General features: G+C 45.1%; 1 protein-coding gene across 2 annotated transcripts in view; it reads left to right on the top strand.

The window, feature by feature from the left end:
* The first annotated feature begins 14,713 nt into the window (after positions 1–14,713).
* Positions 14,714–23,416, top strand: part of MTMR1 (myotubularin related protein 1) — a 74,466-nt gene continuing 65,763 nt past the window's right edge. Inside the window, exons 1-2 of one of the 2 annotated variants that reach the window (XM_023202176.2) lie at positions 14,714–15,034; positions 20,469–20,574. In XM_023202176.2, the coding sequence (XP_023057944.1) occupies positions 14,883–15,034; positions 20,469–20,574 (258 nt within the window). In that variant the 5' untranslated portion in view covers positions 14,714–14,882. The remainder of the gene's footprint in view (positions 15,035–20,468; positions 20,575–23,416) is intronic. The other variant, XM_023202177.2, reaches the window with a different exon arrangement.

The raw sequence follows: 23,416 nt of genomic DNA, 5'->3' as shown, positions 1-23,416 counted from the left end.
CATCTCTTCCTAATTCTGTATTCAGTGATGTCAAGGTGGTACTTTGAAACTGGCCAAGCTGGGAACAGTTACGCCACAGAAATGAGCAAATGCTACAAACGAAGGCTTTGTGTTTCTTCAGAGAGCTGGTAATTAAAAAAGTACTAGAACATTGCTGGAGGCAGGTTATACAAATGAATATGAAAATTATCTTTAAAGAAATAAAATCTAGGTGATCTTGAGTTTGACAATGAGTGTTTAGATATAAAGCTCAAGCACAATCTCTGAAAGAAAAAAATTAACAAAATGGGCCACATTAAAATTTAAAACTTCCGTGAAACACACTTAAGAGAATGACGAGACAAGCTGCAGACTGAGAAGAAATCTTTGCAAAACACATATTCGATAAGGACTGTTATCCAAAATATAAAAAGAACTCTTAAAGCTCAACAATAAACACAATACAATTAAACAATGGCCAAAAGACTAACAGACACCTCACCAAGGAAGATCTACAGATGGCAAATAAGCATATGACAACATGCTCCACATCGTATGTCATCGGGGAAATGCAAATTAAGACAGCAATGAGATACCACTACACACCTATTAGAATGGCCAAATCCAAAGCACCAACAACATGAAATACTGGTGAGAATGTGGAGCAACAGAAATTCCCATTCATTGCTGGTGGCAATGTAAAATAGCACAGACACTCTGGAAGACAGTTTAGTTTCTTACAAAGCTAAACATAGTCTTACCATATGACCCAGCAACCATGCTCCTTGGCATTTATCCAGATGAACTGAAAACTTATGTCCAGGCAAATCCTTCACACAAACGATTCCAGCAGTTGCCCCATGTTTGTCACATGGTTGCCGCAAGTTGGTAGTGAAAATGTTCTTCAACAGGTGAATGGGTAAACAAAACTATGGTACATTCAGACAATGAAATGTTATTCAGCACTAAAAAGAAATGAGCCTATCAAGCCATTAAAACACATGGAGGAACCTTAAGTGCATATTGCTAAGTGAAAGGAGTCAATCCGAAAAGGCTATATACTGTATGATTCCAACTATGTGACATTCTGGAAAAGGCAGAACTGTAGAGACAGCGAAAAGACCAGTGGTTGCCAGGGGTTCAGGGAGGGGAAGGGAAGAAAAGAGGGAGGGATGAGTACGTGGAGCACAGGCGATTTTTAGAGCACTGAAACCAGAAACCATTTTCTATGATACTATAATGGTGGATACATGTCATTACCATGTATTTGTCAAAACCCACAGAATGTACAACACAAAGAATGAACCCTAATGTAAACAGTGGACTTGAGTTAATAATAATGTGTCAATATTGGGTCATCAATTGTAACTCGTGTATCACATTAATGCAAGATGTTGATAATAAGGAAACTGGAATGGGGGGGTGGGGCGTGCTGTGAGAGGGTATATGGGAACTCTCTATAATTTCCACTCAATTGTTCTGAAACCTAAAACTACATAAAGAAAGGTCTATTAATTGTTTTAAAGGCACTCCAGGTAATTTTGTGCAGCTGGTCCAGTGCCAAGTGTTCAGAAATGACTATTTCAGGCAATACCTACATATTGGTCAAATTGCATCCTTAAATAGATGTCATTGAAAGAATTAATCACTGATTATAGAATTAGCTCCTTTTGGAAAGGTTTGTTTTATTGATTGATACTTTGGACAGAAATAGGCTTAAATGTAGGGATTTCTTTCTTTGGCCCTACACCGGTAGAAGCAGTGCCTGGTAGGATCTTGTAGGGGGAATTCAATCATCAAGTGGGACGTGGATTGGAAATAGGAAGACATTAGATTAGCGTTTCTTTCAACCCAGTAAGTCTGTGAGTCTCTACACCACTTATCAATACATTCTCAGCTCCAAAGCCATCCTCCTTTAACTGCTCTGTGATAATGGAGATGGGCTTTGTAAATATTTCTTACCAGCTGGCAAAATGTAAATCCTTGTCAGTAGAGGGCGCTACAGAGAGACCAGAGGAGAAAACAGCTTTATCTTCCAGATTCTGGGGTGCCTCATCTTTTTGCCTCCTCCAGAGCACAGCTTGCTTTCTCTGGTGCTGGGCTCCTATGCACATGCTTTCTTTTGTGCTAGGCCCATGCATGTATTATCCCAAAGAAAACTACGTCAAAGCATTTAATAATCAAACCCCCAAAGGTCAAACATAAACAAAGAATCCTAAAAGCAGCAAGAGAATAGAAACAAGTAACATCCAATGGAGCCGAAATATGTCTAGCAGCAGACTCTTCAGTGCAAACTTTACAGGCCAGGAGAGCATGGCATAGCGTATTTAAAGTGCTAAAGGAAGAAAACTTTTATGCTAGAATGGAATATCCAGCGAAAATATCCTTTAAGCATGAAGGAGAAATAAAGATCTTCCCAGACAAACAAACGCTGAGGGATTTCATGAACACCAGACCTGCCCTATAAGAAATGCTAAAGGGAGTTCTTCAATCTGAGAGAAAAAGGATATTAATAAGCAATAAGGAGCTATCTGAAGGTACAAAACGTACTGGTAATGGCACAAAGAAAAACAGAATATTATAAGACTGTGTGGTATATAAAACACTCTTAAGTAGAAAGACTAAACAATGAATGAATCAAAAATAATAACTGCAACTTTTCAAGACATAGACAATGCAATAAGGCAAAGAGAAACAATAGTAAGTTTTAAAACAGGCAGATAAAGTTAAAATGTAGAGTTTTTATTAGTTCTCTTTTTGCTTGTTTATTTATTTGTTTATGCAATCAGTGCTAAGTTCTCATCAGCTTAAAATAACGGATTGTAAGATAGTATCTGCAAGCCTCACGGTAACCTCAAATGTAAAAATATACAACAAATACACAAAATGTAAAAAGCAAGAAATTAAATCATACCACCACAGAAAATCACCTTCACTTAAAGGAAAGAAGGAAGAAAGACAGGAAAGAAGGAAGAAAACGCCACAAAACAAACAGCAAACAAATTACCAAACGGCAGGGGTAGTCCTCACTTATCAATAATAACATTGAATGCAAATGGACTAAACTCTGTAATCGAAAGACATAGAGTGACTGAATGGATGAAAAAACAAGACCCTACAAGAAACTATTGCTTACAAGAAACACACTTCACCTATAAAGATACACAAAGATGAGGCCGGGCGCGGTGGCTCACGCCTGTAATGCCAGCACTTTGGGAGGCCAAGGCGGGCAGATCACGAGGTCAGGAGATCGAGACCATCCTGGCTAACACGGTGAAACCCCGTCTCTACTAAAAAAAAAAAATACAAAAAACTAGCCGGGCGAGGTGGCGGGCGCCTGTAGTCCCAGCTACTCAGGAGGCTGAGGCAGGAGAATGGCGTGAACCGGGGAGGCGGAGCTTGCAGTGAGCCGAGATCGGGCCACGGCACTCCAGCCTGGGCGACAGAGCGAGACTCCGTCTCTAAAAAAAAAAAAAAAGATACACAAAGATTGAAAATAAAGAATGGAAAATATAGTCCATGCTCCTGCTTCTCCAATGGACTCAAAATCTCGTCCAAGAAAAGCGTTTTAGAGTATCTTTCTCATTCCTAAATAAGCACATCTGCACACCTCTCCTAAGACAGACCTGATGGTTACTGTCTACAAATTTCGCCTCTAATTACATCAAGTCAATTACTATGCTATTTCAGACTTAGAGAAAAGGATAATCCATATATAATATCTGATTTTTTTTTTTTTGAGACGGAGTCTCACTCTGTCGCCCAGGCTGGAGTGCAGTGGCCGGATCCCAGCTCACTGCAAGCTCCGCCTCCCGGGTTTACGCCATTCTCCTGCCTCAGCCTCCTGAGTAGCTGGGACTACAGGCGCCCGTCACCTCACCCGGCTAGTTTTTTGTATGTTTTTTAGTAGAGACGGGGTTTCACCATGTTAGCCAGGATGGTCTCGATCTCCTGACCTTGTGATCCGCCCGTCTTGGCCTCCCAAAGTGCCGGGATTACAGACTTGAGCCACCGCGCCCGGCCCAATATCTGATGTTTTAACTTATATTTGAATGTGAATATCTCTAGCATTTGAAAAATCCCTAACATTCAAACAAGAGTGTTCAAACTCTGCGCTGAAGGCCTTACAAAGCAGTCCAGCTTTGGAGTCCAGGTCTCCTGCTGCCCAGTCCACCCTAGGGCTGCAAAGCATCCCTGCCCGAGGCCAGACTGAGTTGACACCTGTCTGCATAGGTGGCAAAGAGATTGTGTGCTTTTCTCCCCACTTTTGGTGAGCCCCATGCGGTGGTGCTCAGGATGAAAAGGATCCCCCTAACTCCGGCTGACATCTACTTGCCAAGCAGGGCAATGGAAGGCTTCAACAGTGGTTCTCAAAGATGGAGCCTCATGTACACGGTCCTTACTTGGCAGTCGTATGTTATGGTCCTGACACACAACAATGGCAACAAGAACAATGGCAACAACAACAACAACAGTGGGGCTTGGTTTTGTTTTCATTTTACTGGTCCATGCAACTCAAAAGTCTGCGACTAGGTGGTCTGAACTCACTGTCTTTTTGCCCTCCCAGTCATTTCTGTCCCTTGGGAGTGCTCTCAGCAGAGTCCACACCACCTCCTTGCAGTAAAATCCGGGGAACACTTCTTTGCCCTGTCTTACCAGATGGCCCAGCAACACTTGACACTCCGGATCACGCCTTCCATCTTAGAACACTTGACTTTCTTGGCTCCCATGCCCCCTCTGTCCTGACTCTTTGCTTGTCTCTGGCAACCCCCTCAAGCCCTTCTCAGGCTGCTCTTCTTTCACCTGCCCTGTCTCCTTGGCTCACTTGTCTTCTCATTTTACATGTTTTCCCCAGGCAAAGTTACACATTCTCATCAGGGCCAACTTCATGGGTGTTTGAGCTGTGCACTCACACAGGGCCCCATGCTTAGAAAGGCCCCATTCCTGATTCAATGCTTTCCTATCACCATCTGGAAATTTGTAATACTTTTGAACAAGGTACCCTGCATTTTTCATTTTGCACTGGGCCCTACACATTACACAGCTAGCCAGCTCTGCTTCTCAAGGTTTTACACCTTTAGGCTGAAATCTGTAGCCCAGCCTTTCTCCTGTGCACCAGACCCACCTATCCAATCTTTTCTGGACATGTTACAGGCTCTTCCCCTTCAAATAGCTTCTCTCTCTGTTTTTTTTTTTTTTTTTTAATTATTGTTTTTTAATCTCAGGGACTGGCATCACTTTCCACCCAGTCACCCAAGGTCAAGATTTATTCTGAAGACAATGTTCTTCCTTTGGCTTCATTGACAATCTCATCTCCCAGACCTCCTCCTATTTCTGACTCTTCTCCCTCCTTTGCGGACCACTATATCCCAGCTGCTTGCTCAAATGTGGCTGCCTTAAGGGAATTTATCTTGGAGAAATGCATGTGTTTACTGAGTGGGGCAAAAAGTGTGTCTCTGAAACATGCTTGCCAGGTTGAGGCAAGTGGAGTCTCTGGAGCTTTGAGAGTATGAGATCTCCGGACCGCAGTTTCTGTGTGAAGGCGAGCTTGACACTGCATTGTAGAGCACCTGTCATAGACTGAGGATATAGGAATTTCAACATCAAAGAATGGTGGAGGGTGGAGATGATGGGAGTGGTGAAGCAAAAGCCTCCCGAGGCACCCTTTAGCCTTGCCAATAATTGAACTTGTGGCTGAGAGCCTTCCGGATAACTTCTAAAGGCAAAGTTAAGTCATCTGTGGTGTTTTTTTCTGTAGTGTATTGTTTTAGTCCATTTTCTGTTGCTTATAACAGAAGACCTGAAACTAGGTAATTTATAAAGAAAATAAATTTTTTCTTACAATTCTGGAGGCTGGGAAGTCAAAGGTCAGGGGACCATATCCGGTGAGAGACTTCTTCCTGGTGGAAACACTGTTGTGTCCCAAGGCAGTGCAGGGCCGCATATGGTGAGGAAGCTAGGCGTACTTGCTCAGGCCTCTCTTCCTCTCCTTGTAAAGCCACCAGTTCCACTCCCATGATAACCCACTAACCCATTCATAAGGGCAGAGCCCTATTGATACAATCACCTTTTAAAAATCCGACCTTTCAGTATTGCCACCCTGGGGATTAAGTTTCCAACACATGAAATTTAGGGGACTCACTCAAATCATATCACTTAGGAACCTGTGGTTTTCATAATCCCACTCATTAGCTGTACTGATTTGAAGTGTCATTGAGAATTGCTACTTCACAAAAGAACCTTTGGACACTGTCATGGTTAATTTTATGAGTCACCTTGGCTAGGCCATGGTGCCCAGTTGTTTGGTCAAACACCAGTCTAGATTCTCTCAGATGAGTGTCTTAGACCATTTTGTGCTGCTATAATAGGATACTACAGATTGGGTAATTTATAATGAATTGAAGTTTATTATTCTGAAGCCTGGGAAGTCCAAGACTGAGGGTCCTATATCTGACAAGGGCCTTCATGCTGTGTCATTCTATGGCAGAAGGTAAAAGGGCAAGAGAGAAGCAAAAGGGGGCTAAATTCTTCCTTTTATAAGGAACCCACTCCTATAATGAGAACCCACTCCCACAATAACAGCATTAATTCATTCACAACCTAAAGATTTCTTAAAGGTCCCACCTTCCAACACTGTTGCATTGGGGATTTAGTTTCCAACACATGCTTTTCGGGGGATACATTCAAAACATAGCAATGAGAGTAACAGTTAAATCAGTAGACTGAGGCGAGGCGCAGTGGCTCATGCCTGTAATCCCAGCACGTTGGGAGGCCGAGGTGGGTGGATCACTTGAGGTTAGGAGTTCGAGACCAGGCTGGCCAAAATGGTGAAACCCCATCTCTACGGAAAATACAAAAATTAGCTGGATGTGGTGGTGCGTGCCTGTAATCCCAGCTGCTCGGGACGCTGAGGCAGGAGGATTGCTTGAACCAGGGAGGCGGAGGTTGCAGTAAGCCAAAATAGTGTCACTGCACCTCAGCCTGGGTGACAGGGTGAGACTCCGTCTCAAAAAAATGAAAATGAAAAATTAAATAAATAAATAAATAGACTGAGTAAAGCAGATTATTCTCCATAATGTGTGTGGGCCTCATCCAGTTAGTGGAAGACCTTCAGAGAAAAGACTAAGGTCCCCTAAAGAGGAAGAAATTCTGCTCCAGACTGCATTCAGATTCAAGACTGCAACATCAACTTTTGCTGGGATTTCCAGCCTGTTGGTTTGCCCTGTAGATTTCAGACTTGCCAGCCCCCACAAACACATGAGCCAATTCCCTAAAAGCCCCCACAAACACATGAGCCAATTCCCTAAAATATCCATGTCTACACACATACATATACACATACACACACGCATCCTATTGTTTCTGTTTCTCTGGAGAACCATGACCTAGTGCTTCTGGTAGGCAGTCTTGTACCCCCAGTATGTCTATGCCCTAATCCCTAGAATCTGTGGAGAAGAGTTTTTTTGAACTGCCAAAAAAAAAAAAAAAAAAAAAAAAGAATTTGTACATGTCATCCATGTGTCATCCAAGCTCACCCACAAAAAACTGGATCAAAGTCCAGCTATTTTAAATTTTATTTAATTTTGGCTGAGTACAGTGGCTCACGCCTGTAATCCCAGCACTTTGGGAGGCCAAGGCGGGTGGATCACTTGAGGTCAGGAGTTCGAGACCAGCCTGACCAACATGGAGAAACCCCGTCTCTACTAAAAATACAAAATTAGCTGGACATCGTGACGCATGCCTGTAATCCCAGCTACTCGGGAGGCTGAGGCAGTAGAATCGCTTGAACCTGGGAGGCGGAGGTTGCGATGAGCCGAGATCGCACCATTGCACTCCAGTCTGGGCAACAAGAGCTAAACTCCATCTCAAAAAAAGAAAAAAAGAAAAAGTTTTATTTATTGGGCAGCCTCTGAACCAGCATATGCTCAGAGAGACTGCCTTGTTTTTTTGTTTTTGTTTTTGTTTTTTGTTTTGTTTTGTTTTTGGAACGGAGTTTCTCTCTTGTTGCCTAGGCTGGAGTGCAATGGCACAATCTTGGCTCACCTCAACCTCCCCCTCCCGGGTTCAAGTGATTCTCCTGCCTCAGCCTCCCAAGTAGCTGGGATTACAGGCAGGCGCCACCATACCTGGCTAATTTTGTATTTTTAGTAGAGATAGGGTTTCTCCATTGTTGGTCAGGCTGGTCTCAAACTCACGACCTCAGGTGATCCACCCGCCTTGGCCTCCCAAAGTACTGGGATTACAGGCGTGAGCCACTGTGCCCAGCCGAGACTCCTTTTTTTAAAAATTTATTTTTATCAAAAGTCCTGCTCTTTTGAGCTGACATTACAAACCCTCCAAATGATAGGAACATTTCTCTGCAGTGCAGTCCCATGTAGTCCCATCGAGGATTAGCTTTGCTCAGTCCTAGCAAAATGATGTTTTTGGGAAATTTATTTTACAAGGGATGATCAGGTCCACTTTCATATGCTTAATTTGTTTTCCAGAAATGAAAGTGACGACCCCAACCATAGTTTCCAAATCGTGAAGCTGAAGGTTAAATTACAAAGAGTTCCTCTGTCCTCAAATTTTATGAAAAGTAGCCAATTTTTTATTACCTCTCTTTCCTGAGTTCCCTTCCAACTGTCCACTGGACAACTCCACTTGGATACCCATAGGTACCTCCCAAGACTGCTATGCACTATTGCACAGGTTGTGAAGTGCACAAGGGGGTCACATCTAAGGGGGATTGCTACGGTCTGAATGTCCCCCAATATTCACTTGTTGAAACTTAATCCCCATGGTGGTGGTGTTAAGAGTTGGGGCCTGTTGGGAAGTGATTAAGTCATGAGAGCTTGTCCTCATGAATGAGATTCAGTGACCTTATAAAAAGGCTTAACAGAAGGTGTTCACCCTTTTACTCTCTGCCATGTGAGGACACAGCGTTTCTCCTCTCTGAAGAATGCAGCAACAAAGGCACCATTTTGAAAGCAGAGAGACCAGGCCCAGACCAGCGAGAGTTTTCATGTTTCACATCCCAGCCTCCAGAACTGTGAGAAATAATTATCTATTGCTTCTAAATTACCCTAGTCTGTGGTATTTTGTTGTAGCAGCACAAACAGACTAAGACAGGGATCCTTCAGAATGAGGTCCACATAGATTTCTAGGTCTATTATGGCAGTTTCTTGGCATATGGCAGCCAAAGGTTGAGCTTTAACAAAATTGGTATACTATGACAATGTTATGACTAACAGAAGTCCAGTGTTGTAAGGAAGGGGTTTCTTTTTTCTGATACACACAAAGGCAACACATGGGCTTGGACTTAGGGTGGGTCAAGCTCAACATGTCCAGAACCAATTCATCCTGGTCACTGACCTCTCCCACCTGCCTGTCATCCTGGATTCCTTATATCTGTGACTGATATCTCCTTTACCCAGTTTTCCAAATCTGAAACCTCAGTGCCAGGCGTGGTCCATGCTGGTATCTCCTTCCCTCCTCATTTCATGTCCAACATTCCATCGGTCCCTGAGTCCTGTCCAACGTTAGGCTTCATGCATCAGGTCTTCCTTGATTATGACAAGAACTTCTTAACTGACCTTCCCACAGCCACTCTTGCCCCTCCAATCCATCCTCCATCATGCAATCCTAGTGATCTTTCTGGAGTGGAAATATGATCACTTCACACTCCTTGTCACCTCTCACAGGGTTTCTCAAAGTGTGGTCCTCAAACTATGTATATCAGAATCACTTGAGGTGCTTTATCAAATGTGGATTCTTAGCACCCACCCTACCTAACTACTAAATTTTCAGATTCTCTGTGGTGAAGCTCATTAATCTGCACATTAATGGATGTCCCAAGCCATTTTCATGTAATTTTGAAAACTACTACTTTCTACATAAACATGTCATAAACATGCATAAACACGTCATAAACATGCAGCATACTCATATACATTTCCCACTTCCCCAGCAGGGACTGCAGAGTGCAGCTGGGCATTCAAAGGAGGCCTTTCCTGTTTCCTGGTGAGCATCACCATGGGCCTGAGAAGTCACTCTTCACCTTGCCTCCCACCACACAACTCCTGTCCTCTTAGAGTGATTTCTAGGAATGCAGTATAGTCAACCCCGCAACTATGACTAGACCCCCATGTGGGCAGAAGGGGGTGGTAGGGCCTGTGTGTTTGGAGACAATTCACCATGACTATCTCAGGTTTCAGCATGGTCAGGGTTCTCTGAGGAAATACATTTACAGCCAACTTAATAAAGTTGGTATGAGAAGACATTCCAACCCAGGGTAGTAAATGTACACCTCCACAAAGGACATTTGTTTACATTTGATCACTCATTCCAAGGTAACGAGCAATCTCTCTGCCTGCAGGGGAGAATGGGCAGGTCACCAGCAGCCAGAGTTTCCTGCCTTGGGGTTCTCTCCTGTGGTGTATCCCATTACATGTGCAAATACTATCTAGCCTCCTATTGGTCAAAGGCAGTTACAGGCCAGCCCCCGTTCAAAAGGAGGGGAAATAGATACCACCTGTTTTTGTTTTGTTATGTTTTGTTTTGTTTGAAACAGTCTCGCACTGTCGCCCAGGCTGGAATGCAGTGGCACGATCTCAGCTCATTGCAACCTTTGCCTCCTGGGTTCAAGCGATTCTCCTACCTCGGCCTCCCGAGTAGCTGGGATTATAGGCACGCACCACTATGCCCGACTAATTTTTGTATTTTTAGTAGAGATGAAGGCTTTCGCCACTTTGGCCAGGCTGGTCTTACTCCTTACCTCAGGTGATCTGCCCACCTTGGCCTCCCAACGTGCTAGGATTACACGCGTGAGCCACCACGCCCAGCCGATACCACCTCTTAATGTAAGAGTGGCAAGTTTGCACTGCAGAACAGCATGCCACTCTGTGGAGACTGGGGTTCAGGATGCTGATCCAAGATACTGCTGTGGCTGCTGATTTTGCTGTGAATAATAAACTGTCTTTGTTTTGGACCCAGAGGCTTTATATTTTCTCTCCGAGTGTTAGTGTGGTGATCAACTAAACTTTCAGCTTGCCAGCAGGGTAAAATCTTAGATTATAACAGCTTCTGACCTACTACTGTGGAGTACCCTCCTTGGAGTGTGGCTATGATTTGTGCATGGATTCCTACAGCTGAATGGGGAAGGGAGCTGAACAGGTAGGGGATTACTTCTCTGGATCATTCATCAAGAGCAATGCTTGGGTGCTCTATTGCTGCACAAAAAATCACCCCAAAACCTAGTGGCTTAAAGCCATAATTTATTAGTTTTCAAAAATCTATTAGTCAATTGTATGATTCACCAGCTTCATGTGGTGTTTGCTAGTCCACGGGAATGACTGAAAGACTTGAAATGGCTTCACTCAGCTGGCAGTTAGTGCTGGCTTCTGCCCATGACGCCTGGGGAACTCAGCTAGGGCTGTTGGCTGAGAGCTTTGGTTCTCTTCCATATGGGCCTCTCCCTGTGGCGGCTTGGGCTTCCTCAGAGTATGGCGGCTGACTTCCAAGAAGGAGTATGCACAGAAACCAAACTGGAAGCTGCAAACTGGAAGCTGCAAACCCCTTAAGGGTTTTGGAAATTACACAGCCTTGGAAATTACACAGCATCACCTCTGCTACATTCTATTGGTCAAAGGGGTTACAGGGCCAGTCCACATTCAAGGAGAAGGTAAACAGAATCCACCTCTTGATGTGTGAGTGGTAAGGTCACCTTGCAAAAGAGTGTGTGGGACGGGGGATACTATTACAGCTGTCTTTGGAAGCACAGTCTATCAAATGGGCATAGATGGGGGACTGTACAATAGTATTTCTCCAAGTGCAGTAAGCCCTGCATCAGAATCATGGGAGCATTTGCTGAAAATGCAGACTGGGGCTGATTCTTGCACACTAACATTTGAGATCTGGTGAGCTGCAGAACAAAGCCCAAACTTGTTGGCCTACCAGTCCAGATCCTCACTTATCTTGTCTGACTTTATGCTCCAGTAACACTCAATTTCTTGGCATTCTCTTGCACATAATAAGCTATTTAACCTACAGATATGGTTTGGATGTTTGTGCCCTCCAAATCTCATGTTGAAATGTGAGCCCTAATGTGGGAGTTGGGGCTGAACAGGAGGTGTCTGCGTTGTGAACTGGATTGTGAACATCCTGAGGGTGGACCCCTCAGGAATGGCTTTGTGGCCTCCCTGTGGTAATGAGTGAATCCTCGTTCTATGAGTTCATGCAAGAGCTAGTTCTTTAAAAGAGTCTGGTGCCTCCCTCACATTTCACTTGCTCCTTCTCTCACCATGTGACATGCCTGTTCCCTCTTCGCCTTCCACCATGATTGTAAGCTTGCTGAGGCCCTTACCAGAAGCAGATGCCAGCACGATGCTTCTTGTACAGTCTGCAGAACTGTGAGCAAAAATAAACTTCTTTTCTTTATAAATTACCAGGTCTCTGGTATTCCTTTCTAGCAAAGCAAAACAGATTAATATACCTACTAATCCACACCTGTGCCCCTAACTGTGCCTTCTGCCTGGAATAACTTGACTCCTTTGCCTCATCAAGGATTTACCCATCTTTAAAGATTCAGTTTTATGTCACCTTTTTGGGGAAGTTTTCCTGACCTCCTCTTCTCCTATGGATTGCAGCAGGTGTTCCACTCCTGTGCAACTGTCCCCATTATAGCACTTGCCAACTTGTAATGTCATTGTTAATTTGTCTGTCCCCTTCACTGGATTGTGAACATCTTAGGCAGGGATATGTCAGATTCATCTCTGTCCTCTAAATCCTAAGTGTACTTAACTGAATTGAAAGTATCGCCGGGCGCGGTGGCTCAAGCCTGTAATCCCAGCACTTTGGGAGGCCGAGACGGGCGGATCACGAGGTCAGGAGATCGAGACCATCCTGGCTAACATGGTGAAACCCCGTCTCTACTAAAAATACAAAAACTAGCCGGGCGAGGTGGCGGGCGCCTGTAGTCCCAGCTACTTGGGAGGCTGAGGCAGGAGAATGGCGTAAACCCGGGAGGCGGAGCTTGCAGTGAGCTGAGATCCGGCCACTGCACTCCAGTCCCGGCGACAGAGCGAGACTCCGCCTCAAAAAAAAAAAAAAAGAAAGTATCATAGTGTCACAGTGAATTCCTCTTTGACCTAATCTTTCTTGAAAAATATGGTACTTAAAATATGCTTAAAGTTGCACTGTTTTCTTTCTGACAATCCTCAGCACAGCTAAGATGCTTGCAGCTACTTGTAACAAAATACCCAACTAAAAGTGGGTGTCTTAGTGTGCTCAGGCTGCCAAAACAAAATATCATGGACTGGGTGGCTTAAACAACAGAAATTTATTTTCTCACAACTCTGGAGGCTGGAAAGTCCAAGATTAAGGGTCCAGCAAGGACCCAGTAAGGGCTCTGTTCCTGGCTTGCAGATGGCCACCTTCTTGCTGTGTACTCACACGGCCTTTTCTCAGTGTGCTCATGAGTGCATGACATCAAGCTCTCTGGTGACCCTTCTTAAAAAGCACCAGTTCCATCAGACTAGAGCTTGGCCCTCAAGACCTAATTGCCTCTCAAAGACCCCATCTCCAAACACCACCACACAGGTAGTTAGGGCTTCAACATATGGACTTCAGGGGGACGAAAACATTCAGTCCAGTACAGTGGGCTAACCGTTTGATTTACTAATTTTAGAAAGCCAGCAACCTGCAGTAGGTGATTCTCCAGTGTGAGATAGGAGGTATTGTCTGGGGATCTTCCTTTCCTTCCTCCTAGCCCTCCTCACTCTGTCATCTTCTTACCCCAGGCTCACCTCCTCTTGTGTGTAAGATGGCTGTTGGGCTTCAGGCATCATATCCTCAAAGTTCAGCCTGAAGTGATTAAGCTGGTAGGGCAGGATGGGTCTGGGATGGGCATCAGTAACTCCCTGCTTGCAGTTCTGCCTTTTAACAGTGAGCGAATTGTTCCCTTTATATCTCCTTTGCCAGACCTGGGTCGTAGGACTCCTGTCTACACCCAGCGCAATCACAGGCAAAGAGGCTTAATCATGAGCCACACACCCACTTCCAACTTAATCAGGAGTGAGGTGAGAGGGGATGAGCTGTTGGATATTCGAACCCAAACAAAATGAGCAAGGAAATAAATCTAGCCCAGAAAGCCAATGTCCTAAACGCCTGACCAAGATATTGGCTTGATTTTCATAACAATGATTTTTAATCAACAGAAGTTAAATGTTAGTCTTAACATAAACCATGGGCGGAAGCTCCGAGGGCGGCATCAGAACACTTGGTTGCCCTACAGATGGCAAGGAGGTGGGTTTGTGGCGGCGGGGTGGGGGGGAGGGCGCGGGAGAATGGAGGGAAGAATGGGGTGGGGAGGAATTGCTAAAATGCACGGAATTGCTCGTGCTTCACGATGTCAAGACCGAGGGAGCTTGAGCTGTCCTATACCTTTTCTGGTAAGGACAACTGAGGGGGGGAATCATTTTTAATACCTGAATGTCTTCAAACTTCTTTTTACACCCCACGTCTCTGCAGTCAACCCGGTGTAACTATAGAACGAAGCACGCTACGCATAATCCGTTTGGGGATTCCGAACCCCAGTGGCTCTGTACGCACCCAGGTCGCTGGAGCAGGAGGTCCCAGACCCCCGCTCCAAGGCTCCGCGGGCGAGCGCCCAGGTGGGGCTGGGCGAGGTGGGGGTTCCCGGCGCCGACCTCGCGCACCGCCCTCCCCGCCCCCGCTCCCGCCCCCCGACCCCCGCGCGCGCGGCCTTGTGGGTAACGCGGGGCCGCCAGGTGACAGCTAATGGCGGCGGCCGCCTGAGGCGGGCGGGCGGTAGAGCAGGCGGCAGGAGGCGAGCGGCGAAACCTTCCCGGCCGCCGCTCCCGTCCCGACGGCGGCTTCCCCAAGGCGGCAGGACTCGGCGCGTCATGGACAGGCCGGTGGCGGCGGCAGTGGCGGCGGCGGGCTGCGAGGGCGGCGGGGGCCCGAACCCGGGGCCGGCGGGCGGCAGGAGGCCTCCTCGGGCCGCGGGGGGCGCCGCCGCCGGCTCCCGGCAGCCCAGCATGGAGACCCTGGACAGGTAAGCGGGGCCTGGGCCGCCCCGGCCTCTCGCGCCCCTCTCTCGAGTGCCCCGCGCGAGGCCCGCCCGCCCCCTCCCCGGGCGCCGCGCAGGGCCTGGCCGAGGCGGGATGGGCTGCCCCTCTTCATCCGTCCCCTCGGGCCCCTCCTCCCCCAAAACCCCGGAAACCTCAGCGCCCCATCCGGGGGCTGCCGCCCTCGGACCTGCTGCGGGCCGCGCACCTGGCTCACTTCCGCCCCGAGAGCCCCAGCTCCTGGATCCCCGGGAGGGGCTTCGCAGCTGTCAAACCACTTCCCGCGCCGCCACCTGCTGCCCTTGGCGACCGCTTGGCTGTCCCTGCCCGGGTCACCAATCCTCTTGGGAGGGAGATCCCACCCGGGCTCTCCTCTTTTAGGATCACCTTGCTTCGTGTGGTTTTAAGACCCCAATTCCGCTGTGGCTGCTTAGGGTCTTTGATGGGGGATTGGGAGTGGGGACTGGAAGATGAGACCCCGCGGGCGTGGGAGCTGGTGCAGATCGAGGCAAAAATCTGAGATGGAAAACGTCCAAACTGCTCAGGAAGCAAGAAAACAGAACGATTTACTTTCAGTTCTTCACACTTTGAGGGAACCAGTTTATTGTTTTCATGAGCACACAAGCAAGCCTACTGCTTCTGAGGCAGCTGCAGAACTAAGAGAAATCAGAAACATAAAGTGACCGTATCTAGCTGGGAGGGGCCACCCCATCCTCCAACGACAAGGGATGGCCTATCCTGTAACCCGGAACATCCAGTTTTCCCACCACTTGGCCATTTCTCTGACACCAGAGTGCACTCGGGCAGCATGCACTGCTGTAATGTAGCTCAGTCAGTTTTACATGCCCATTCTTGCCTGTCTTGGTCATACCATATTGTGCCAAACTTTTGGGAGTTTCCAAAAGCGCAGAAACAAGAAACATTCCCTTCACTTTTGTTTCTACCTCAGTGTAATTACAATATATTTTAATAAATTACCCAAGTGGTTGGTGTTACTGAAAACCAGTCACAGCTAAGACAGCACTTGAAATGGTGAGGACTTCACACATCTGCAAATATTCAACCATACACGAGGTCTGGGCGATTCAGAGACTAGCACAACACGGCTTTTGCTGTCTCACCATTTTGCTAGGCTTCCCATCTAGTGGAGAAGACAAACCAACCAACAGTGGAAATGGAATGTGATAAATGAGATAGGTGGTAGAGGCGAGCACAGAAGCACTCAGGATGGGCATGCATCAGAATCATTTAAGGAGCCAAAGGAGACCGGAATGTGTCACCTCCAAATATGCCTCATCTTCTGATTTCCTTCAGAGATTTTGATGATCAGGGAAAGCCTGAGAAAGGTGACATTTGAGTAGTGCCCCCTAAGAGGCGAGGGATCCAGCCATACAGATACCTGGGGTCAGTGATAGTGTTCTATTCAGAGGCCTGTGCAAAGTCCCTGAGGTGTGAGCCAAGTGTTCCTAGATCAGCACGGAGACCAGGTTTCACTAGCAAGGAGGGAGCTAGAGACGAGTAAGGGATGACAGAGAAGTCACAGAGCCAGATGGTGGAGAGCCTCAGAGACCATGGGGGGTCATTGGGGACTTTGTGCAGAGGAGTGACATAATCTGTTGTAGATTTCAGTAGGCTCTCCATGGTGCTATGTGGACCATAGAGTGGAAGGGAAAGGAGTTGAAGCAGAGACTGGCAGTAGGAGGCTATTGGAAGCCAAGTGAGGTGCTCAGGTCAGAGTGGAGCAGAGGAGGGGAGAAGTGGTCAGATTCTAGATGTAATTTGAACACCTGCAGGGTAGGGCCATTGGGGTTTGCTGAAGATTGGTTGTTTGGTATGAGAGAAGAATCTGGGAGAGATCCAGAACTTTAGCTTGTGGAAAATTGTGTTGCTGAGATGGAGAAGTCTCTCTAAGATGGAGCAGGGTTAGAAAATAGCAGGCTCTTCGCTCTGGACATATTAATTTTGAGATGCCAATTGTATGTCCCAGAATAGATGTCAAAGATATAGTTGTTCTATCTGAGCCTGGAGTTCAGGGTTGTCTGAGCTGGAGATTCAAACTGGGGAGTCATGGGCTTATAGGTGAGGCTTAAATACACGAGGCACGTGGAGTTCACAGAAGAATGATGAGGGTCTGGAAAGGGGAGTTGGACTAGGAATAGGGCTGGGTGGATTTTCAAGATACTTACCAGGTAAGAGTGACCCGACATGGTGACCATTCAGATGTGAGGGGGAAGTGCTGGGTGGGCTTCAAGACAAACCTCAGCTTTCTAGCATGTGGGGGAAGGGTAACTGGCTGTGCTGCGCCCTGAGTTAGGAAACACAGGAGCGGAGTAGGTTGTGGGGCTGAGCGGCTGATGCTGGTTTAGACAGATTGAATTAGCAGGGTCTCTGGGCCAAACTAGTGGACATGTCTTGTAGGAACATCAGCATTGAGATCAGGAGAGTCCAGTTTGGAGAAACAGAGCTGGTCCAGCCTGTAAGTAGTTACTGACACCCGGAGTATAGAGGGCAATTGCACAGACTACAGAGAAGGGATGGGGGAGGAATCATGGCCTCCTTTCTCAGTTCTGTCATCTCAACAAGCTCAGATTCACAGTTTTCTTTGAAGAGTGACCTCTAGAATGGAACCTGGCTCTACGGGTGGGACTTGGCCATGTCCTTTGGACTATGGGGCCTTCACTTCTGCTCTGAATACTGTAATTAATAACGAGGAAGCCGTGGTCCTGTAAGAGGATGTGTCTTGCCAAAGATCATGGAGTTAGCTGGTGACATGTCCAGGTCTCCTGTCTGCTAGCCCACTATGTTTCACTGTGTGTAACTACATTGGCCAGGATGCTTCTGGTTGCAGGTGACAGAAACCACCGTTCAATCCAGCTTAAGCCAAATGAGATGTCCTGGCTCACAGAACTGCTCCAGATAGGAGGAGAGATGGCCATAGGCACAGTTGAGGCCAGGATTGCAAACGGTGTTGTCGGGACTCCCCATCTCTCTCTCTCTTTTTTTTCCCCTCACTTTTTAATCCCTGTGAGTTCCTTAAGATGGTAGGGGTGGGGTGGGGTGGGGAGTGGCCTCCAGCAGCTCTGGATGCAGATCCATGTATTTCAGGATCCAAGAGGAAAGCCTGCGATTGACTGGTCCTAGGTAACTCACCTACAAGTGGGAGCAGGTGGAGGAAGGGGTCAGCCTTCTTCTCCACTTTCCCCCACAGAAGCCTATGATGTGGGGAAGGGCAGTTCCCCAAAGTAAAGGGGAGGGTCCTTATCAGAAGAAGGGGGAAGGCATGCTGGGCAGGTGGTAATAACAGGTCACACTCATGCTCAACAGTTGGGTTTCTGCAGTTTCTTCCTGTGTTTGCAACTGGTGGGTGCTGACAGAAAAAGGCATTATGACAAGAAAAGTATGATATACGCGGGAATGAAAGTGACTTAACCTTTAAGAAGGAAACAAATTTCTCTCTTTTCCCTCCTTCTCCCCCTCAGGTCGAAATTGTGGTATATAGATTCCTGGCATGTGATAGGAGTTTCTGCTCGTTCAGTATTTTCAACCACACAGATAACCTCTGGTCTGTTTTGATCAGAGACTGCAATTTGGATCACTAGCACAGAACTTCCGTTTTCTTTGTTTTACTCTTTGGGTCATTTTCCATATTGCCTGGGGATTCCAGGTGTTTCTGTCCTTCAGATACGTGAGTGTGGGTTTAATCAGTGATGCGATTTTTTTAAAAGGCCTGAAACATTCTTTACAGTGAAAGCTACCTGCAAGGTAAACTTTTGTCAGTATTCTTAGCCCTCTAGCTTGATTTCTTAGTGTTTTGCCAAATTGTGAGAGGAACCCGGCCTCTGGGGGCAATTGTTAAATCTCTCACTGCCTAGTTGGCTTATGTGGTCTTTTAGGTCAGGTGAGTACAGCCTGACCACTTGCCAGTCGTGTGACCTTGGGCAAAAGTGGGCCTTAATTTTTTCATCTGTAAAATGGGTCACTGTGAGGCTGGGCAAGGCTACATGTGTGAAAATGCTTTGATGCCTCAGAGCTCTGTGGGAGTGAAAGATGACATTTTCTTTGCATTGCTGTGTTTTCATATAAAGCGGTTGGCTCGCATCTGTGCTGCTGGCTTCAGTGCAGTGAGTCAGTCACTATTGGTTGTTCCATGTCCTGTTGAGGACAGCTACTTTCTCACAGGGCATGTCACCTCTGTGCCTCAATTTTCTCTCCTCAAAGGCAAGTCGTCTAGTCCCTGTTCTGCCTTCTCATCACACCATGGTTGTGAGGCTCTGATATAATAAAAACCATTTGTGCTTGTAATCCCAGCACTTTGGGAGGCCAAGGCAGGCGGATCACCTGAGGTCAGGAGTTCGAGACCAGCCTGGCCAACATGGTGAAAACCCATATCTACTAAAAAATACAAAAATTAGCCAGGCATGATGGCACACGCCTGTGATCCCAGCTACTAGGGAGGCTGAGGCAGGAGAATTGCTTGAACCCAGAAGGGCGAAGGTTGCAGTGGGCCGAGATCGTGCCACTGCACTCCAGCCTGGGTGACAGAGTAAGACTCTGTCTCAAAAAAAAAAAAAAAGAAATAAAAAATAAAAACCATTTGTAAGTTGTCAAAGCACTTATAGAAGTATAAGGTATTGTTAATACTGCACAGAGAATGTCATTTTTCTAGGCTGTAATTTATAAATCTCATGATCTTCTGAGTCACTTTGCTTCACTCAAAAGTACACTATTTTCTAGATTTAAAACTACCAACATGAAATTGATTGAATGTTTGAAAAGCCTATGCTGTAAGATAAATATTTCACATATTTCTCCCGGGTGGGTGCGGTGGCTCATGCCTGTAATCCTAGCACTTTGGGAGGCTAAGGCAGGTGGATCACTTGAGCCCAGGAATTCAAGACTAGCCTGGGAAACATGGCAAAACTCTGTCTACACACACACACACAAAAGCCGGGCATGGTGGCATGTGCCTGTAGTCCCAGCTACATGGGAGGCTGAGGTGGGAGGATCTCTTGAACGTGGAAGGTTGCAGTGAGCTGAGATTGCGCCACTGCACTCCAGCCTGGGCGACAGAGTGAGACCCCATCTCAAAAAAAAAAAAAAGAAAAAAAGAAGTATTTCTTCTGTATAATTTTAATAGAGTAAAATTCCATTAAATGGTAGAGAATAGTAAGCTTAACTAACACCTGGAATCTTCAACTTTTTTTGAGAAAATTGGGTGATTCATTTAAAATTAACCTGGAACCTAATCTTATTTCCTAGTTGTCAGTTGCTATTTCAGTTCTTAGATTAAATGTAAAGGTAACCAAAGAGTCTAGTTAGTTCATCTAAAAAAAGAAGTATTATCATATTCCTATTCAGTGCTAGTTTTTTCACTGAGATCCTATGATGTAACGTTTTGTAATCCATGCTATTTTTTTTTAGTCCTACAGGATCACATGTTGAATGGTGTAAACAGCTTATAGCTGCTACAATTTCTAGTCAGATTTCAGGTTCAGTGACATCAGAAAATGTATCCAGAGATTACAAGGTAAGCAACATTGAGTGTTTAATTCATTTTCAGTATGCTAAGTAGCCAAGAAGCTTTGCAGTTTGAATTCAAGTGAGCCGTTGGCCCTTTGATGCAACATGGCCATTTGCTGGAGAATAAGGACGAGAGGTTCTCTGTTGTTAGATCTAAAATGTAGAAGAGAAATTTTACCAGTATCCAGTACATATAGTCATAGTTTTGTAATTGAGAGGAGAAGCTGTCTTTAGATGACAATGATTCTTTTAAAAATCAAGTTCCATTTTATAATAATAAATGCATATAGCTTCTTTGTTAGTATTGTGAGTTTCAGAAAATATCTTGATGTACAACACTTCCCTAACTTCACAATTTTTTAATGTATTATCTGTGAGTATTCAGCATTAACATGTGATACTGGAATGTATAAAAACCTTTCCAAAATCTCAAAAGAGTATTGTATGGGCAGCCTCATTTGTCAGTCCTTACTGAAGTGAAAATCTTTTTGTTTATTTTAAAAGTTAGATTCCCTGCTTATTCTAAATTTAAGTGATAAGCTCCTTGTCAACAGAGACTAGGGCAGTTTTACTCACCACTGGATTCCCAGGCAAAATCCTGGAGCATAATGGTTGCTCAATAAATATTGAATCAAATAACAAACCAAAAAAAATCACTTGCTCCATCTTTGTTAAGGCTAAAGACTAACTTCGTTTTAACGTCAATAAACTATTAATAGGTACATTAAATGAAATCACATTTATATTTCAGTAGTGATGTTTGCCTAAATTGAGGTTTCTGTTTATTAGTAGTCATTTTTGCCTGCTAGTAAGAGATGATTGATTTTTCACAAGTGTGTGTAAAATGCATTTGATATCCCAGACTGCCATTAGTTAACAATCTCTCAAAATCATGGTCCTTGCCAGACATCAAATCTTACAAATATCAAGAATTACAGTAAAGATCCGAATTAATTCTTAGTAGGTGCTCCTTGTTTAGGAGCTTTATCTTCAGTTTCTCTTTAGAGCTCATAGGGTAATAACAAGTGCAGAAACAGGCTCAGGAGGCCAACTAATTGAGATTTGGCTATGGTGCTGTCTCTTGCTTCATCCAAACTGGCAGATGCTGTTGATTATGCCTACCAAAGGAAGGCATAGCTGTGGATTAGCAGAAATTGGATAATCTGCCCAGCTAGAAGACAGTATATTTCTTAATAGTTTTTCCTGCTATCTGGTGTTCATGTTTGCCCATAAAAGAGCAGCTAGGGCTCCTGGACCTTAAAACCTGGCCGGACAAACACACTGTCTCCAGGTGGGAGAAGCATTTTTTGCATCACCAGTGCGTGAATGACTGGTCACTGACCAGCTGTGGATTGCACCAGTTCCAGTTGCCCTTATTGCCTGCACCTTAGCTGAGAAACTGCCTGCTGAGTAGAGAGACTTAAGAACCCATATTAGCAGAGAATAGCTGTCATACTTTGGGGTGATTGTCTTTATGGACAATTATGAGTTAACGGTAATGTTTTCATTAAGGTTGAATAGTTGTTAGTGTTGTGTGTGTCCTATAAAAGATTGGATGTCGACTGTGTGCAAAGCTTTCTAACATTACATGAATAGATCAGACTGAATCTGTACTTCAACATGAAGCAACTAAGTTTTTTCAATCTTAGTCTATTTACAAATTTTGTGTAGCAGAATTAGCTCATGTTGGAATGGTTGAACAGATGGTATTCAGAAAAAATAAGGCTTTCTTTCTTTTGGAAATTAAGTTCCTACATCAGATCATAGCTAAAGTCTTTGATGAATTATTGTAAGGGAGCGTGTTTTATAATTGTCTTTGTTATATTTGCCCTGTAGCTAAATCTGAAAAGTTGGTGTTAAATTTATAATTCAGGGGTTGTTACACTTTCTTCAAGGAGAGGTTTTTTTTATGTAATAAATACATAAAATATTTCTAAACCACAAAGATAATTGTACATGTTCCCTATAAAGTAGTTCTTAAAATCAGGTTAACCAAAATGGGCCTTTGGGGCCCTGCTGGCATGGGAGCTATTGCATGGGGTTGACCCTGAAGATCCAGATAAAGTTCCTTGAGGATTTAAGTTGCATTCATCAGTTGATATTTGAAATTATCTATTGTGTAAATGTCTTATTTGAAATACACACTTAATTTGGGGGCTAATTTATTATAGATTACACTCAACGTCAGTAATTAAATGGGAACAGATGTTTATATGGAGCAGAGCACTTGGCATCTTATTTGAAATGCCGATTGTCTTCTGAGTTGTAACAGGCTGTCGAGAATGGTTCTATGTCATCATCATCATTATCAACCCTCTAACATATATAAGCTCTGTGGTTTTGTAATGCTTTTTGACATGTCATCCATTTAAGCCTTAAAACAACCCAGTGAACCTGGGTGTGGTGGCCTGTAGTCTCAGCTACTGGGAAGGCTAAGATGGGAGGATCACTTGAGTCCAGGAATTCAAGGCTGCAGTGTGCTGCGATCGCATTTGTGAAAAGCCAATGCATTCTAGCCTGGACAACATAGAGAGATCCTGCTTCTTTAAAAAAGTCCATTGAGGTAGCTGTTATTACAATCATCATTTAACAGATGAGGAAACCGAGGCCTAGAGAGGTGAAATGACTTGCTTAGGGTCATACAGTTAGACTTGGGATTTGAACTCAAGTGATCCTATTGAAAAGCTAGAGTGATTTTAAGATTTTGTCCCACCCCATTCCCATCCACTGCTTTTCATTCTTTCTTTTTTCTTCTCCTCCTCCTCCTCCTCCTCCTTCTTCTTCTTCTTCTCCTCCTCCTCCTCTTCCTTCTTCCTTCTTCCTTCTTCCTTCTTCCTTCTTCCTTCTTC

This window comes from Piliocolobus tephrosceles, chromosome 12 (assembly GCF_002776525.5).
Source record: "Piliocolobus tephrosceles isolate RC106 chromosome 12, ASM277652v3, whole genome shotgun sequence".
NCBI lineage: Eukaryota > Metazoa > Chordata > Mammalia > Primates > Cercopithecidae > Piliocolobus > Piliocolobus tephrosceles.
This window is presented reverse-complemented; position numbering and strand designations above follow the sequence as displayed.